Source organism: Choloepus didactylus, chromosome 17 (assembly GCF_015220235.1).
Source record: "Choloepus didactylus isolate mChoDid1 chromosome 17, mChoDid1.pri, whole genome shotgun sequence".
Classification (NCBI taxonomy): domain Eukaryota; kingdom Metazoa; phylum Chordata; class Mammalia; order Pilosa; family Megalonychidae; genus Choloepus; species Choloepus didactylus.
In genome coordinates, this window is record NC_051323.1 from 37,008,215 (window position 1) to 37,027,105 (window position 18,891).

The 18,891-nt window shown below is 38.5% G+C and overlaps 1 protein-coding gene across 3 annotated transcripts in view; it reads left to right on the forward strand.

Moving 5' to 3' along the window:
* The first annotated feature begins 1,220 nt into the window (after nt 1-1,220).
* RTN4 (reticulon 4) overlaps nt 1,221-18,891 on the forward strand; it is an 82,312-nt gene continuing 64,641 nt past the window's right edge. Inside the window, exon 1 of one of the 3 annotated variants that reach the window (XM_037806525.1) lies at nt 1,221-2,027. In XM_037806525.1, coding sequence (XP_037662453.1) covers nt 1,481-2,027 — 547 coding nt within the window. In that variant the 5' untranslated portion in view covers nt 1,221-1,480. The remainder of the gene's footprint in view (nt 2,028-18,891) is intronic. The other 2 variants (XM_037806526.1, XM_037806527.1) reach the window with 2 other exon arrangements.

The window sequence follows — 18,891 nt, forward strand, 5'->3', positions numbered from 1 at the left end:
TTACATAAAAATTTTTGAGACATTTTACATTCTTTTTGTTGGCACTAATTCTTCGAATTTCGGGTGCGCACTTTACAGTTAGAGCACATCGCGATTCGGACTAGCCATATTTCAATACCTGCAAAGAGGCAGTGACTGCATATTGGACAGTGCAGCAGCTACTGGACTGTGAGCAACTTGAAAGCAGGTGATCTTCCTCTCCAGGGCCTAGTAGACTTGGCACGTCAGAAAGATCAAAGGGTTCTCTAAATCTCTGGATGATGATTCTTACGTTTTGCAACCACTTTCTTAAAGCTCTCAGTTTTCAAAAATGTGGCATAGGGATCATGCTCATTGCTGAGTATCAGACGACTGAGTACGGGGCTTCATCACTCTAAGAAAACCTGCATTATCTGAAATGTTGACTCATGAGCCTAAGGTGACTGAAAATGTAATGTGAACGAAATTTGCCTTCCAAGGCATTTTTCTGTCTCCACTTTCCTCTCCTCCCCTCCTTCCCTCTCTTTGGGTGACTCATCCTCCTACCATGTGAGAGTCCAGCAGCAGAGCCTAAAACTCTCTTGGAAGGAAATGAACAATTTCAAATGGTCGGTCCTGGATCCCTAAACATTACTTCTCAGCTGTTTTACCTACTTCATACCAGAGTCTGCAGTTTAGACTGGGAGTGATCTTAAACTATCAAATTTTTTATGTGGCTTTGGAATTTGAGTTTAAAAAAGTATAATCCTTTATTTCAAAATCTTTAAAAATGCATACTTACGTTATTAGGGCCTACTCCACTGTCCCATTAGTACCTTTCCCTATTCTGGGTTTTTCCTTTCCTGGTAGGAAAGTTTCCACTCAATCCCCCACCCTCCCCCTGATAACGCCCTTCCGGTGGCGCGCCAGGAACTCTCTAACCCCGCTGGGTCCGCAGCTCCCTCCCCTCCACTCTACTCCGACGACAAACTGACCTCGAACCGCCGGGAAAGGCCAAGACCCCACCTAGACCCACATCTATCCAAGGTGGAGGGTGGGGCTTCAGTTCCAAGTCCCGCCCACCGAGCCCAACCCCAGCCGGTAAGGGAGAGGAAGTGCGATAAGCCCCGCCTCCTTTCGGTTGTTTCTCTTTCCGTTGGCCCGGCTGGTTGCCATCTTCTCCATCCGGTAACCGATTGGCTCCCTTCCTCCCGCGCCAGTCCCTGCTTCTTCCCTCTGGGGAGGGTGAGTCACGCCAAACTGGGCGGAGAGTCTGCTGGCCTCTCTCCTTCGTTCTTCTGGGCGGCGGCGGCTGCAAGAGGGGACAGGGTGGGTGGCGCATCACGGGCGCGGAGGCAGGAGGAGCAGTCTCATTGTTCCGGGAGCCGTCGCCACTGCAGGTCCGTCGGCTCGGCCGGCCCAGCCCCTCTCGGCTCTTCCCAGCCCCCACAACCGCCCGCAGCTGTGAAAGAGGAGCAGCCGGCGCAGCGGCAGCTGCAGCATCATCCCCAAGCCGCCAGCCATGGAAGACCTGGACCAGTCGCCTCTGGTCTCCTCGTCCTCGGACAGCCCGCCCCGGCCTCAGCCCCAGTTCAAGTACCAGTTCGTGAGGGAGCCCGAGGACGAGGAGGAAGAGGAGGAGGAAGAAGAGGATGAGGACGAGGATCTCGAGGAGCTGGAGGTGCTGGAGAGGAAGCCCGCCGCCGCGCTGTCGGCGGCCCCAGCGCCCACAGCTCCAGCTCCCCTGCTTGACTTCGGAAATGACTTCGTGCCCCCGGCGCCCCGGGGACCCCTGCCGGCAGCGTCCCTCACCGCCCCAGAGCGGCAGCCGTCCTGGGACCCGAGCCCTGCGTCGGCCACTGTGCCCGCGCCGTCCCCGCCCACCGCTGCCGCAGCTTCGCCCTCCAAGCTCCGGGAGGAAGACGAGCCCCCGGCCCGGCCTCCCCCACCTCCCCCGACGGCCTTGAGCCCCGAGGCTGAGCCCGGGTGGACCCCTCCCGCCGCGGCCCTCGCCGCGCCCCCCTCCACGCCGGCCGCGCCCAAGCGCAGGAGCTCCTCGGGCTCTGTGGGTGAGTGCCGCGCCCTCCGGCTTCGCGCCGCCCCTCGCGCCCCTCCCTCTTTTGTGTGCTGCTGGGATATCTCGGGCCGAGCCTCTCCTCTCTGGCCCTAGGGGGCTTTGTCTGCCGGCGTCTGGGTGCAGGCCCCTGCTCTCTCCCCCGGGAGGCGCGGGGACAGGGGTGGGGCGACTGAGGAAACCCGGGCTTGTTCTTTTTCGTTTGCCTGGTTTCGGGGAACACGTGCACCCCACCGGCTCCCGAGGTTCTTCCTTCTGGTCCCTATTTCACTGCCTCCCGGTGGTTAGGCACCCACCCATAGTTGGAGCTGGATGTGCATCGAGGAACTAGGGAGTCGGTTGGGCTGGCTTGGTTTCAGGGTAAGGATGGGCAGGCCTTGGCGCCCTAAGCGCTTAGGAGGGGTTTTTGACCGCCCGACTGGGTTGCCTCTTTAGAACAGGCGCATTTTCTCTGCGCGTCTATTGTAATTCTGACCTGGGCCCCTCCCTATCCCCTCCGTGGCGTGGGTGGCCCCCATACGCTTCACCCCCTCCCCGCTCCTCCTCTTGGCGCTTATGGGGAGCTGGCCCACTGGAAAGCGTCCACATTGACCCAACTGCAGTGAAGGGAGAGCGCCTCCAGTGGTGTGACGCGTGGAGAATTGGAAAGGACAGAATTCTGACCAAGTCCTGCCACCGCCCAGATTACCCGGGTTGTGGTATGGCGATTCCCCACAAGCCAAACCAAGCCAGGGAAACGGGATCGGGGCACTGTGTTCCATGGGGGCGCAGTTCTGACAAGGAATCAACTGCGGATTTACAGGAATTAACTGTTAGTGTGGACGGGTTCAGCTTCTTCAATGCATCTTAAATGAATCTTAGATTTGAATAAAAGGCAAAATGGTTGACATTCTTAAAGAAGAGGAAACCTGTAGATTCCTTGCCGGGAATCGGCCAGTTGAATTTATGGCAGATTTACCATGAGACTTAAGAAATGTTTTGAGACAGACGTTTTCAAAAATTGGTTAGAAATACTATTTCTTAGAAGTTACATGTTTTGGGTCGACAGAGACAAATCTGTGGTTTGAAAAATGGTTTTCAACTCTTTTCATTCATATGAATACCTGATTTTATGTTATTTTTATTTTTAGGAACATTGTTTTATTACTCTTTTCATCTTGGGAAATTATTTTGGAAGAAAAATAAGTTTGATAGAGATTGAGAAATTTATTAGATGTATTCATAAGTAACTTTTTGTTTTTGGGATAGATCCCACTAGCAGTAGGACCTTTCTTTATAGGTCGAGAATCAGGTAGCCTGCTGAGAAACAGCCTTGTAGAATTTTAGATGTGGTTCATTTTTTAGAAAAAGAAGATCAGTCTGAGATCACACAATGGCTTTTTTTACCCCCTTCTTTATTTCACTCCTGCTCCACAAAGGGGAAATAAACTAATTGTGATGATGTTTTTGAATAAAAATAACTTTGATATTGACATATCCCAAAACACTACTCAGAACATGAATCAGTACACTAAAGGCCTTAGAAGATGAGTAACTGAGCCATTCCTTTTTCTCTGTGACAAAGACATCTATGAGGGAAAGTAAGGTGAAGTTGAAAAATGTAAAATAATAAGAAATTTTCAAAAAGGAAATTTAGTAATTCACAAAAGCACATCAACTTGTTATTTTGGATCCCTGCATAGGAACTGAGAGAATTCTCTTTGAATAGTGGGGATTCAGGAGGTGACAGCGTTCTCCCGGTATCTTGACTGTTGGAATCTTAAATTTAGAAGATAAAGAAGAGAGAGAGAATATTGCCTATTCAGCAACTCTGTTTTTACATAGTTCCTAATTCTTTATGGATGATACTTCTTTGGAAACTTTTAGTTCCTTTAGTAAATGCAGGAACATTGTGATTTTGGTCATGGATAATTAAACCCATTTCATTGAGTCCAGATTTCTTAAGTTAGTTTGTTCATTCAGCAAATTATTGATTACTTGCTAAGAAATATGCACTGTTCTAGGCCCTTGAGGGTATGGCAATAAACAAGACACCTGAGCTCCCCATATTGGGGGTACAGATAATAAGCACATAAATAAGAAACTCAGAATAGTGCTAAGTGCTTTGAGGAAAGTAAATAGGGTGATGGAGAATGAGATGTTTGGGAGGTTTTTTAGATATGGTTGCACTGAGAAAGGCCCTTTTGAGGAAGCGAGATTTGAGCTGTGGAGATAAAAAATGTTCCAAGCATCTCCTAGTGCAAAGGTCCTGAAGCATAATGAGCTCTTTGCCGGTTTGAGATTCTGTAAGAAGATTATTGAGAAAAACTAGGGAGAAAGTGGTATGAGATAAGGGTGAAGAAGAGGTGGGCTCTACACTGACCATTTGGTGTGTCACTAACAAGCCATGTTGAGAAGTTTTTTATTATAAGTATAATTTGTTTTAGAAATATGCTCCTCAAAAATTTTATTGTGATTTTGGAGCTAAAATGTAATTTTGATGATTCAGAGTGACTGAGAGGACCAATGTGAGTAAAGATAAAGGAGGTGAGAAATGTGCAGAGCGTGGTTAGGAACATAGCTCAGCTTAGCTGGAAAAGGATTCATATTACTTAGTACATCTTTGACATTTGTGCATTTGACATTGCTGTTTACACTGTTTTTGCATAAAGTTTGATTTTCATCAGGGGAAAAGTTGTCATTTTGCTGCTTGCTGTTGTGAAGCTGTTGGGCGTGGAGTATCCCCACTGCAATGCAGTAATTGAAGTCAGACTAAAACTTCTCTTTCACTTGATGGCCACGAATCACAGAGAAACACTTGAAAAGATTAACCTAGGCGCTGAGGATGTGCACAAGAAATTCTGGATAGAAATTGATTTGAGAAAATTGCTAACATTACTATTAAAGATGCCTTTAATCTGGTCTCTGGAGAGGTCCCAAACCAGTGTTAATTAAAACTGAAAATGTGTGGTGGATCTGGATTCTGAAGGGTATTGAATGCCAGATTAAGGAATTTGGATTTTATACTGTTTTAATCCATGCTTTGCTATTCTTGGTTGAGCTTACTTTTGATAGTTCATATTATGAAATGTTTGTTGTTCCCAAAATATAGTTATTTTGTTAGTTTTCACCCCTCTCCTGAATTACTGCATTAGGCATTGGGAAGACATTGAAGATTAATTGAACTGAGGCTTGGCATCTTGAAAGCAGTGTTAGAAAAACGAATTGGTGACAGTATTCAAAATAGAATGGAAAGAAAATCAGATGAACTGTTCAGAAAGCTTTTGCCATAGTTCTGAGACAAATGAAGAGGGCTTGAACTAGTTCATTACTAGTTCATTCCATGAAAATGGACTAGAAGGGAGGAATATGAGAGAGAAGCATAATTGTCTGTGAATCTCTTATTTTTATAGTTAGATTATGAGGAGGCTTTATGAAAAGTGATAGCACTTGGAGGCTATGGATATAAACACAAGAAAAAAAATGTTAGTGCCTATTAAATCAACTTCAGAAACTGTTCAAAATTGTTAATTGCAATGGAAATGTATATAGAATTGAATATTGCTCATAAGTGTAAATTATTAGGTTTTTTTTTTTTTTTTTTTTTGTCATAAAGGCTTTTATTTATATTGCCAGAGGGGTACATACTAGAAATTTTAAAAGATTTTCAGTGATAGTTTAAATTTTAAGTATCTGTTCTTAGTATAAAACCCAAGTAAACAGCGATTTGACATTCCCAGGAAGTAGAGAACTTCTAAAGAAAGGAATGTCACACCCTATGCATTCCCTGCCTCTCTTTCATTTTTATCTAGAAACGGACAGCGAAGAATTGAAGTAATGAGTTTAGAGATTCTAAATAATTTCTAATTTTCTGAGTAGGAAAAACTCGAAATCCCATCCAGTTGCTGAATCCAGCCCAGATTCTATTATCTCCATCACATCTGGAGATGAATCCCTATGTACTGACCATTTAAAAAGACAAGTTATTTTCCCCTCCAGCCGCAATAACATAATGGTTGGTGGAGCCAGTGACAACCTCGCTGGGGAAAAAAAAAGATGAAAGAAAAACAAAAAACACTAGCAGAATCTGTTCATAGTAATGGCATACTTCACTACCACTATCCTATATGGCAGAAAAGGAACAACAGAAGAACAGAGAGACAGAGTAGGTAAGACAATTAGAAATCAAATGCAATGATAATAGGCTATATTAGATTATTAGATATAAAACATTTCTGATAAAGGAGCATATCTTCTGTTGTCCAATAATTGACTGTTTTATGTATAATTATATTCCCAGTATACCTAAAAGCAAGTTATTTGAAACACTACTGATTCAAGACCCCAATTTAAATGGCATATTTAAAAAGATACTAACCAAGTCCAGGATAAAAGGACTAACTAAATAAATGATTTTTCCTGATTCTTTCCTGAAACCTCTGATTAAATGGAAGTTTTGCATATATGCAATATTTATAGTACATTCTTTAACACTTTGTATTCCTGTTTATAAATATAGACCCTGGAAAGTTCCCTCTGGGGGTGACAGCACCAGGGATGGGAACTGTATATAAAACAACTTGATAAAAACTTTGCTTCATGCTTTTGCATACATAAAGGTGGATTATGAAAATCAGAATTTACAAAATAAGTATTTCATTTTATATTTTATGGGTATTTGTGTTATTGCACATAGATCTGCTATAAGGATTAGGGCTACAAGAAATCACTTTTGATTGAACATTGCTTCTCATTTACATACTTGTTCCACCAAGCTTTCTATTATTGCCCTTACTAAAATTTTCTAATGAAATTTATGTTGCAGGAGCTTTAGTTAAGTTTAGCATTGGTAGAATCAAACATGAATATTTGAATTATCTGTTACAAGGGTTGTGGGTAAAACTGGCTAAATTGCTTCAATACAGTAGGATTTTAATATGACTACATTGACTCATCTGTATTTTGGAAGAGGTTTAAAAATTATTTTTATTAGTTATCTTGGAAAGTTTTTGAACATAAAGAAAACATTAGTATGAAACCTCATTTAGCCAACACTGACTCCCAACGATCATCAATCCAAGGCCAATCCTGTCACTCCCACACCTTCATGAAGATTTCATTATGTATCTTGTGAACTGTAAGTACCTCTTTTATAAACATAACCACAATACCCTTAATCAAATATTTCTCTAAAATATTTAACAATAATTAGTTAATATCAGATGTTCATATTTCCAATTATTTAGTGAGTGTCAGAGTTTTTTTACTCTAAAATGTTTTATTTCCATTATTAAAGGAAATTTCATGCATATAATTTACAATTTTTTAAAAGTACATACATGAGAGAAAAGTGATTAAAGGCATATATGAAAAATGTTTATGGTTGTTAGTTCAGGAAGGTTGGAATACAGTTTCCTGTTAATCTATTCTTTATAAACATTCTTTTTTTTTTGCACTGCCTCCTTTTTTTTAATTGTGAAGTATAACCTATGTACAGAAAGAGTATAACTTTTCAGGTACGATTTAACAAGTAGTAATAGAGCAAATTTCAAAGAATGTCATGGGTTACAGTTCTGCAATTTCAGTTATTTCCGTATCGTGAAATATAACGTGTAGAAAGATGGTATCTTTCACAACACAATTTAACAAGTAGCTAAAGAGCAAATTTTGAAGAATGTTTCATGGGTTACAGTTCCACCATATCAGTTATCTCCTTCTAGCTATTCTAATATCCTAAAAACTAAAAAAAAAAAAAAAAAACTAAAAAAAAAATCCTTTGGTTTTTTTTGTTTTTTAACTTTATCAAAAAATTAAGACAAACAAAAAAACATTTCAAACAAAACAAAACAAAGGAATAAGAATATTTCTTTTTGCATTTAAAAACATTCAAAATCCAAGTAAGCTCCACATATTACAGTAAATTGATTTGTGTTTTTTTCTCTTTTCGTCTATCTATGGGTTCTTCCCATTGCTTGCTTTCTCTGCAATTTGTTTGCTGAAGAATGCCCTTAGACTTTTTATTGGTATCATTTATGTACAATGAAATGTGTATATCATAATTGTTAACAAATTTGAAAGAATGTCATGGGTTACAGTTCTGCAATTTCAGAAACTTATACTCTAAAATGAATATAAGTCTTATACACTCATTTACCCACCCCACACCCTGTCAAGAAGTAGAACATTTCCATCATGGTAGGAAGAGTTCTTGGGTCTTTCGCAGTTAACCCTTCAGTTTCTGCCTTGTTGCCCGTCCCCTACATCCCAAGCAACCACCGTTCTGGTTTCTTTCACCATAGATTATTTTTGCCTGTTATAGAGCATCATATTACTTTTGTGTCTGTCTTCTTGCATTGAACACGATGTTTTTGAGATTTATCAATTGTGGGAATCAGTAAGTTGTGCGTTTTTACTGCTAAGTCGTATTGCCTGATATGAATATACCACAATTTTTTATTCACTTACATGTAGTCATTTGGATTACTTGTGGTTTTGGTTGTTATGAATAAAGGTGCTGTGGACATTCTTGTAAAAGCTTATTTGTAAACATGTTTCCATTTCCCTTGGGTAAATGCCTAAGTCGAATTGCTGGATTGTAGGGTAGGGTATATTTAAGTTCATAAGAAATGGCTAAAATCTTCTCCCAAGTGGTTCTCCTTCGACCAGGAATGTGAGAATTCTGGTGGCCCCACATTCTCAGCAACACTTGATGTCATCAGTCTTTTTAATTTTAGCCATTTTAGTGGATATGCAATTGTTTCTCATTGGCTAATTGTTTATTTTCTGTTGTGAACTGTCTGTTCAAATCATTTGCCCATTTTAAAATTGGGTAGTCTTTCTTTTTCTTACTGAGTGCTAGGAGTTCTTTATTCTGAATATAAGTCTTGTCAAGATACATGTACTGTGCATATATTTTCCTAGTCTGTAGCTTGCCTATTGCCTATTAATTTTATTTATGGTTTCTTTTGTTAACTGTAAATTTTTAATTTTGAAGAAGTCTCAATTTATCAGTCTTTTCTTTTATGGATAGTGTTTTCTATGTGTTTTAAGACATCTTTACCTACTTCAAGGTTGTGAAGACATTCTGTGTTTTCTTCTAGAAGCTTTGTAGCTTTAACTTTTGCTTAAGTCTGATCTGTCTTGAATTAATTTTTATGTATGGTATGAGTTACAGGTACAGATTTCTTCTATAAAGAGATCCAGTTGTCCTAGTACAAGGTTTTTGAAAACTTTTCTTTCTCTATTGAATTGCTTTGGTGACTTTGTCTAAAATCAATTGACTGTATTAGTGTGCATCTTTTTTAGGTAGTTCTGTTTTGTTCCGTTGACCAATTTGTCTATCCTTATGCCAAAACCACACTGTTTTGAGTACGGTAGCTTTACATTAAATCTTAAAATCAAGTAGTGTGACTCCTCCAAGTTTGATCTTTTTCAAAATTGTTTAGCCTCTTCTAGGTCCTTTCCGTTTCCATATAAATTTTGTAATCAGCTTGTTAATTTCTACAAAATGTCTGCTGGGAATTTGATTGGAATTGCATTGAGTCTGTAGAAAAATATAGGAAGCATTGACATTTTGGGGTCTGAGATTTTACCTACTTGCAAGCTAACAGGTTAGTCTGCAGTAGTTTCATGGATGCTGGCAGAAGACAAAAGGTGCCTGAATCAGAGACAAAGGGCATGTTATTACTTGCAGCAATGGCAGTAGCCAGAATATCAGCATTTTCTTGCACTGATTGCCTGACCTCCATTCCCCACAAAGAGGACAGATGCAACCCACTGCAAGTGCAACTGTTATTACAGGAGAGAAACTGAGCTTAGGGCACCTGACTCTTTCATACTATATAGTAAGCATGCCTGCCCATTGATCTAGAAGGAGACATTATATCTTCCAAGACTGTTCAATATGTAGACATCTTTGAAAACATAGTCAGGATCAAAGGTAGTTGTTGCCTGTGCTTACAAAGATGTGCAAAAAGCATGAGAAACACATGGAGAATATGTCCTCACACCCAACAGTAAGTCTTCTGATTCATGAATATGGTATAACTTTCCATTGTTTAGGTCTTAATTTCTCCCAAGAGTGTTTTATAGTTTTCAGTGTAGAGGTTTTGTTCATTTTTTTGTTAAACATACCCAAAAGTATTAGAAATATAATTGATTTTTGTTTATTGTCTTTGTGTCCATGCTGCATCCTTGTTAATTTCACTTATTAGCTTTACTTGGGTTTTATTATTATTATTTTTTAATCTTTAGGATTTTCTAATGACACAGTCTTGTTTGCAAGTTAAAATAGTTTTACTTTTCTCTTGTGACCTTTTATGCTATTGATGTCATGAAAGTGGATTCCTTGCCTTATTCTGGATTTTGTATAAATATATTTAGTCTTTCACCATTAAGTATGTTGTTAACTGTATGTTTTTCCTAGATGCTCTGAACTTTAGTTTGCAAAAGTTTCCTTCTATTCCTAGTTTACTGAGAATTTTTATGATAATGGGTGTTGCATTTTGTCAGTTGCTTTTTTGGTGTCTTTTGAAATGATAATATGATTTTTCTTTTGGGCTGTTAATGTGGTGAATTTTATTGTTTGAATTTGAGTGTTGAGTTAACCTTGTATTCCTGGGATAAATCCCTCTTGGTAATGATTACTCTTTTTATGAGTTTCCATATGTAATTTGCTAACATTTTGTTAAAGATTTTTGAATGTATGTTATGAGGGATATTCTTGAAATTTATTTTCTTGTAATATCCTTGTCTGGTTTTGGTACTAGTGCATATGTCTATAAAAAGTTCTGGGAATGGTTGATTCTTTCTTTATATCCTGAAAGTGTTTGTGTAAGTTTGGCACTATTTCTTTCCTTAGATGTTTTATAGAATTTGCTAGTGAAGCCATCTGGGCCTGGAGTTTTCTTTGTGAAGAAGGCTTAAAATTAAAAAGATAATTTCTGTAAGTGATGTAGGGCTATTCAGGTTTTCTGTTTTTGCTTGTATCACTTTTGGAATTGTGTGTTTCAAGGAATTTGTCCACCCATATAAGTTGTTGAATTTATTGCCCTGAAGTTGTTCATAATATTTTCTTATGCTTTTAGGACCTATAGAGATATTGCCTCTTTTATTTCTAATTCTTGTTTCTCTCTGTCTCCTCCCCACCTCCACCCCCCTTGATCATTTTGGGGAACTATCAACTCAGTTGATCTTTTCAAGGAACCAACTTTTTGTTTCCTTGATTTTTCTCTATTGTTTGTCCATTTTCTGTCATTGTCTATCATTGATTTCTGCTCTTGTTTTTATTATTCATTTTTTTCTATCTGTTTAATTTGCTTTTCTTTTTTTAGTTTCTTAGGTGGAAACTGTAAACTTTGATTTTTTTAAGCCTTCTAAAATATAAATTTCTCTCATTCCATTACTTTAGCTGCATCCTACATTTCATTATTGTTTGATTCAAAATATCCTTTAATTTCCCCTGTGATCCTTCATTGAACTATGGATTATTTAGAACTGTGTGTGTAGTTTATTTAATTTTCAAACATTTAGAAATTACCCACATATTTTTGTTTTTTATTTTAATTTAATTCATTGTGGCCAAACTACATACACTGTGTGATTTCAGTCCTTTTCAATTTATTGAGACCTGTTTTATAGTCCAGGAAGTGGTCTGTGTTGGTGAATTGTCCATTTGTACTTGGAAAGAATGTAGTATTCTATTGTTGGTTGTTGTGTTCTATAAAAGTCAATTAAGTTTAGTTCATTGATAGTGTTGTTCAAATTATCTATAACTTTGTTGATTGTATGTGGTTCTATTATATACATTAACTGAGAGTTGAATGTTAAAATTTTCAACTAAAGCTTTTGTGTCTCCCTGTAATTTTTGCTTCATGTATTTTGATAAAACTTTAGTATTGCTCTATTTAGTGTTATGACTGTTGACACGACACTTTTATCATTGTCAAATGACCCTCCTTATCTCTAGTAATATTCTTTGTCTTTGAGTCTACTTTGCTTGACATTAATGTAGTCACTTCAGATTTCATAGAATAAGCACTTGGGTGATAAATTTTTTTAAATTCTTTTACTTTTTACCCTATCCGTGTTTTTATATTTAAAGTATTTGTCTTGTGAACAGTATATCCTGGGATTTTTATCCAGCCTGAAAGTTCCTGCCTTTAATTGGGCCTATTTACTATTAACATTTATTATAATTGCTAATATGGTCGATTTGAGGCTTTGGTTTTTCTTTGTCCCATCCACCGTTTTGTTTTGTTTTTCTTTTTCCTTTCCTGTCTTCTTTTGGGTGGAGTATTTTTTAAATATTCAGGTTTATCTCTTCTGTTGGGTTTTTAGTGATGCATTTTATTTTTAAAGAGGCCACTCTAAGAGTTATAGAATACATATTAAACCAGTCATAAACTACTGAGAGTTAATATTACATATTTTGTAATACAAGGACTTTTCACATGTTATGTAGCAACAGTATACTTCCATATATTCCTCCTATCCTTTGTGCTTTTGTTATAGGTTTTCCTTTCTATAAATATGTTATAAACCCCACAATGTGTTGTAATTATCTGCTTCAAAAAACCCTTTATTCTTAAATGAAATTAAGATAGGAGAAAAGTCTTCTATGTTTACTCTATATTTACCATTTCTGTCATTGTTCTTCCATTTTTTCTTGTATATCCAAATTTTTATCTGTCATTTTCCTTCAGTATTAAAACCTTTTTTTTTTTTTTAGAATAATTTCTTTTTATTTAGGTAAAATTCACCATTTTAACTATTTTAAAGTGTGTAATTCAGTGACTTCCAGCATCTTCTCAATGTTGTACAACCATCACTATCTAATTACAGAACACTTTCATAACCCCCAAAAGGAACCCTTTACCCATCAAGCAGTCACGCCCCATTACCCCTTTCCCCAGCCCGACAGCTACTAATCTGCTTTAAGTGATATGGATTTGCCTATTCTGGACAGGTCACATAAACGGAATCCTACAATGTGTGGACTTCTGTAGCTAGTTTCTTCCACATAACATGATGTTTCCAAGATACCAAGTAGCAGCATGCATTAGTAAATCACTCCTATTTATGGCAGAATAATATCCCTTTGTAAGGACATGCCATATCTTCTTTATTCATTCATTAGATAATGGACATCCTGGTTGTTTGTACTTTCTGGCTACTGTGATAACTGCTTTATAAATATTTATGCACAACTTTGTTTTCAATTCTCCTGGGCATATATTTCAGATTGGACTGACTTACTCATGGTGTATAATAATCCTTTACTATGCTGTTGGATTGCATTTCCTGGCATTTTGTTAAGGACTTTTGAATGTATGCTTATTAGGTACACTGGTCTGTATTGTCCTTTTTGGTGCTATTGTTGGTATTAGGGTAACATGGGCCTTACAGAACAAGTTAGGAAGCACACCCTTCAGTTTTTAGCAGTTTGAGGAAGACTGATGTTTTTTTAATGATAGATTCACCAGCAAAGCTGTCTGGTTCTGGATATTTTTGTTGTTGAAAGATTTGATTATCTGTTATAGACCTATTCAGATTTTCTAATTCTTCTTGAGTCAGTGTTAGCACTTCATTTCCAGAATTTTATCCATTTCATCTAGGTTATCTAATGTGATGGCATACAGTTGTTCACAGTATTTTCTTGTATCTCTTTTTTTCCTGTCAATGTCAGTAGTAATGTTCCTACTTTATTGCTGATTTTAGAAATTTGGGTGTTTTTTTGTTCTTGGTTGGTCTAGCTAAAAGTCTGACAATTTTGTTATCTTTTCAAAGAACCATTTTTGGTTTCATTGATTCTGCTTTTCATATTTCACTTATCTCCACTCTAAACTTTATTTCCTTCCTTCTGCTGGCTTTGGGTTTGCTCTTTTTCTAGTTCATCAAAGTGGAAAGTCAGGTTATTCATTTGAGATCGTTCTTTAACGCAGGCGTAGCTACAAACCCTGATCATAATGGCCTGTCCTTCATTCATTCCATTAGTTTTGGTATGTTTTGCTTTCATTTCCATTAATCTGCAAGCATTTACTAACTTCTTTGATGCACTGCTTAAGAGCACATTTTTTTTAAACTTCCACATATTTGTCAATTTCCTTCTATTAATTTCTAATTTCATTTCATTGTAGTCATAGACAATACTTTGTACGATTTCAATCTTTTAAAACTTATTGACACATTTTGTGGCTTAACATGGTCTAAATAGAATGTCCCATGTGCACTTGAGAAGAATGTGTATTCTGCTGTGGCTGGATGAGTGTTCTGTTAGATCTAGCTGCTTTATATGTTATTCAAATCTTCTACTTCTTGGTTTATCTTTTGTCCAGTTCTATCCAACAGAAACTTGGGGAGTTGAAGTCTCCAAATACAGCTGTTATTTTCCCCTTCACCTATCATTTTTGCTTCATATATATTGCAGTCTGCTGATAGGTATGTTTATAACTGTTGTATCTTCTTGACTGACTCTTTATCAATACACAGTGTCCTTCTTTATCTCTAAGAGCTATTTTTGTCTTAAGGTCTACCATGTGTGATATTAGTATAGCCACTCCAGTTCTCTTTCAGTGAGTGTTTGTACGGAATATCTTTTTTCATTCTTTCACTTTCATCACATTTGTGTCTTTGGTTCTAAAGTGAGTCTCGTACACAGCAGTAGTTGACTCATGGTTTCCTTACTCTGTTCTGCCAATCTCAGCCTTTTAATTGATTTATATCTGATGTAATTACTGAAAAGGAAGGAGTTAGGATGCCATTTGCTGTTTTCTAGGTCATAATTTTTTTGCTCAATTCCTCCACTGCTGTCTTTCCAGCTTATAAAAAAACTGCTCCTATATAGATCCATTCCCTACCCCGTTACTGTTACAAATTACATCTTTATATGTTGTATGTCTGCTGCCACTGATTTATTATTTTATGTAGCTATCATTTAAATAATACAGGAAAAAAATACTGGCCAGAAATATACTTTTATATTTACATATGTAGCTAACTTTACCATGTATTTTATTTCTTAGGACTCAAGTTACTCTCTAGTGTCCTTTCACTTCAGGCTGAAGGACCCCCTATAGCATTTTTTCGAGGGCAGGTTTACCAGCAACAAAGTCTCTCAATGTTTGTTGATCTGGGAATATGTTAAATTCTCCTTCATTTTTGCATGACAGTCTTGCCGGATATAGTATCCTCGGTTGACAATTGTTTTCTTTCAAAATTTTGAATATGCCACCCCACTGCCTTCTGGCTTTCATAGTTTCTGGTGAGAAATCAGAGGTTAATCTTATCGAGTATCCCTTGTACATAACAAGATGTTTCTCTCTTGCTGCTTTCAGAATTCTCTCTATCTTCAACTTTTGACAGTCTGATTATAATATGCCTCGGAGTGGATCTCTTTGAGTTTATCCTATTTGGGGTTCTATGAGCTTCTTGGATGTGTAGATTCATGTCTTTCATCAAATTTGGGAAATTTCCAACCACTATTTCTTCAAATATTCTTTCAGGCCTGCTCCCCCTCTCTTCTCCTTCTGGGACTCCTATTATATGTATGTATGACGGTATCCCACAAGTTTCTTAAGCTCTGTTCATTTTTCTGCAATCTTTTTTCATTTTCAGATTGGGTATTCTCACTGGATCTTAATTTGGGTTTGTTCACTTGTTTTTTTTGTTGGTTCAAGGTTGGTTCTCTCCTTTGGTGAATTAATGATTTCTGATAGTTTTTTGTTTATGTTCACCAGTTCTACTGTTTGTGACTTCAACTCTTTGGAGCACTCTCTTAGCATTTCTCTGATTTCCTCCATCTCATTTTTAAATGTTTCCTGTAGCTCTTTGAATGTATTTACAACAATAAGTAATTCACTAATTAGGAAACCATGGTCTAATGCCTGGGGCTTTGCAGGGAGAATTTCTGTTTTCTCTTTTTCCAGTGTATAGCCCATACTTGACCGTCTGCCTGCCTTGTATAATTCTTCGTTGTAAATTGGACCTTCTGAATATTACAAATATATAAACTCTGGAATCAGAGTCTTCCCACTCTTCAGTTTGGTGTTGCTGCCTATTGTGATGGCTACTGTTTGTTTAGTGACTTTTCTGGACGAATACCGTAAAGTCTGTCGTCTTTGTTTTGTGTGGCCACTAAAGTCTCTGTTTGGTTAGCTTAAAGTTCAGCTAGTGATTTGACAATTTCCTTATAACACCTGGAACTAAAAACCTGCAACACACAACAATAAAACCCTCCCAGTCTTTGCCAGTGGGCTGTGTGTGTGTTTGGGCACTCCTTCAATACTTAGCTGGGCAGTTCACAATCCTGCCTTAGCCTTCACTTGCTGCTTGTGCAGAGCCGAAGGTGAGTTAAGGGTAAGGACTTAGGGCCTTCTCAGGTCTTTTCTAAGCATGTGCTCCACTCTGGGCATGCATACAGCCTTTTAGATTCACAGCAGTTAAGTGGGGAGCTTTTAAAAGCCCTTATTCGTCAAAGCTTTTAAGTCCCTAACCTTTCTTCCCAGACTTTTTGGTATCTACTGTTTGCCTCAACAGTTAGTCCTTGCCCAGGTGGCAGTGGCTAATACATCTGCTTTTAAATATTTTTGAAAAATGCCTCTCAGGCAGTCACCTCTTTTTGGGAGAGTTCCAGTCAGATGAAATAAAGGCAACCTCTTTGCACGCCTCCTTCAAAGTGCTACAATGCAGGTCAAAACAACCAACCACAGTTCTTTGACAAGTCTGTTCTGCTCCGTCTGGCACCAGGAATCCACACTGGAAACGTGGGTGCTGTCTTCAAGACTGCTGCCAAGTTCTCAAATGCCGACGAACGTGCTCGTGGAAGCCGCGGCCTGCGGCCGGGTCGTGTGCTCTGCGACCGGCGTGGGGCAGCGCCTCGCTTCCCCGAGGGCGGCTTCCTAGAACTTGGAGCTCCTATGACTGGCCTCCAGCAGGCCCCTCAGCAAGACCAACCTCAAACACCAACACTAGCGCCCGACCTGTGGGCAAGGGAAAGGAGCCGCAACAGGCTAAAACCTTCTTTTAATATTTCTCTCAGTTGGAGGAACTTCATTTAACATTTTTTTTTGTTTTGCGGTTTTATTGGTGATGGATTTATCTGAAAATGTCTTTATTTTGGCAGGATACTTGTGATGAATATGTTATTGTAGGTTGTCAGTCTTTTCATCAGTTTTAAAGATGTTCCCTTTTCTTTGGATTACATTGTTTCTAATGAGAAGCCAGATCGTTTTTATTGTTGTTTCCCTCCCTTAACTCTTGCTGTTTATAGCATTTTCTATATCTTTGGTTTCAAATATTTGACCTCTGTGACATGCCTAATTATATTTTCTTTGTGTTTGTCCTATTTGGGGCTTATTGAGCTTTTCTTGATCTGTGAGTTGATGTTTTCCAAATTTTAGTCAGTAATAGATAGCTCCTCCAATTTTTTTTTCTTTAGTCATTATCCCCTTTTTCTGGGACTCCAGTTACATATATTTTAAACTACTTGATATTACCATAGGTCACTGAGGCTCTGTTAATTTTTTTTTCCTAGCCTTTCCCCTCCTGTTACATTTCAGTTTTGGATGGTTTCTGCTATACTTTCTTTAAGTGTGTCTTTTCTTCTGCATTGTTCAGTCTTTTAGCCTATCTTCTTTGGTTAATGTAATTTTCAGTAATAGAATTTCCATTTGTTTCTTATATTTATTTCTCTACCAGGATTCCCTGTCTGTTTACTCATTATGTCCAACTTTTTTCTGCATTTTCCAGCATCTTTGTTACTTCTCAATTTGTTTATATTGCTGTTTGCTATTCTTATTTATAGGTCATGTTTTATTGCTTCTTTGCATGTCCATTTTTTGTTTTATACTGGATGTAGTGTGTGCAGTGGTGTTGATTTTCTTCTGGCAGGCAGTTAATTTGCTGGCAAATCAGCTTCATCCTTTCAAGTGTAGATTTTAAAGTTAGGTTGGGTTTAGAACAAGGATCAGCAAACTTTCTTAAAGGGACAAATAGTAAATATTTTAGGCTCGTGGGCCATTTGACCGCTTGTTACTATTCATCTCTGCCCTTGTATTGCGAAAGTTGCCATAGACTATAAAGAAATGGATGGGCATGGCTGCGTTCCACTAAAATTTTGGCCCATGAGCCATAGCTTGCTGATCCGTGGTCTTGAGTATTTCTTACTTTAGGGTTAGAGTAGTCCCACTCTTAGGGTGCAACCTTTCTGAGTTGTCAGTTGTATGTCTGGGTTATTCAGTAATGTCTGTCCACTCATGCTGATCAAAACCCTTAGGTCTTTGTATTAGTTAGGGTTCTCTAGGGAAACAGAATCAATGAGAGGTGTCTCTGACTATCAAATTGTAAAAGTGACTCATGCACCTGTGGGTTGCACGAGTCCAAATTCTGTAGAGCAGTCAGCAAACTGTCAACTGCAAGGAAGATGTCCGATGAACTCCTCGGGAAACGAACCGGCAACTTCGACTAACTCCTCAGGAAATGAACTGGGATCTTTGATGAACGTATTTGATGAACTCCTCAGGAAATGAACCGGCACCTTCGACGAACTCCTCAGGAAATGCTTCACTGGGCAGCCGAAGAAGAAGTGAAGGTCCTCTATCTGTCTTGCTTATCAGTCTTCAACTGATTAATTGGATCAAATCCATCCAATTGCGTTCTCTCATTGTGGAAGACACGCCCTTTGGTGAGTCATCAGTCACAGCTGCAGTCAATTGACTGATGATTTAATAAACCAGCCTCAAATGTCCTCACAGCAATTGTTAGGCCAGCGTTTGCTTGACCTGACAGCTGGGTACTGTCACCTGGCCAAGTTGACACATGAACCTAACCATCACAGTCTTCAACACTCAGTATTCATTCCGTTCACAGCTCTCCCATTGGTT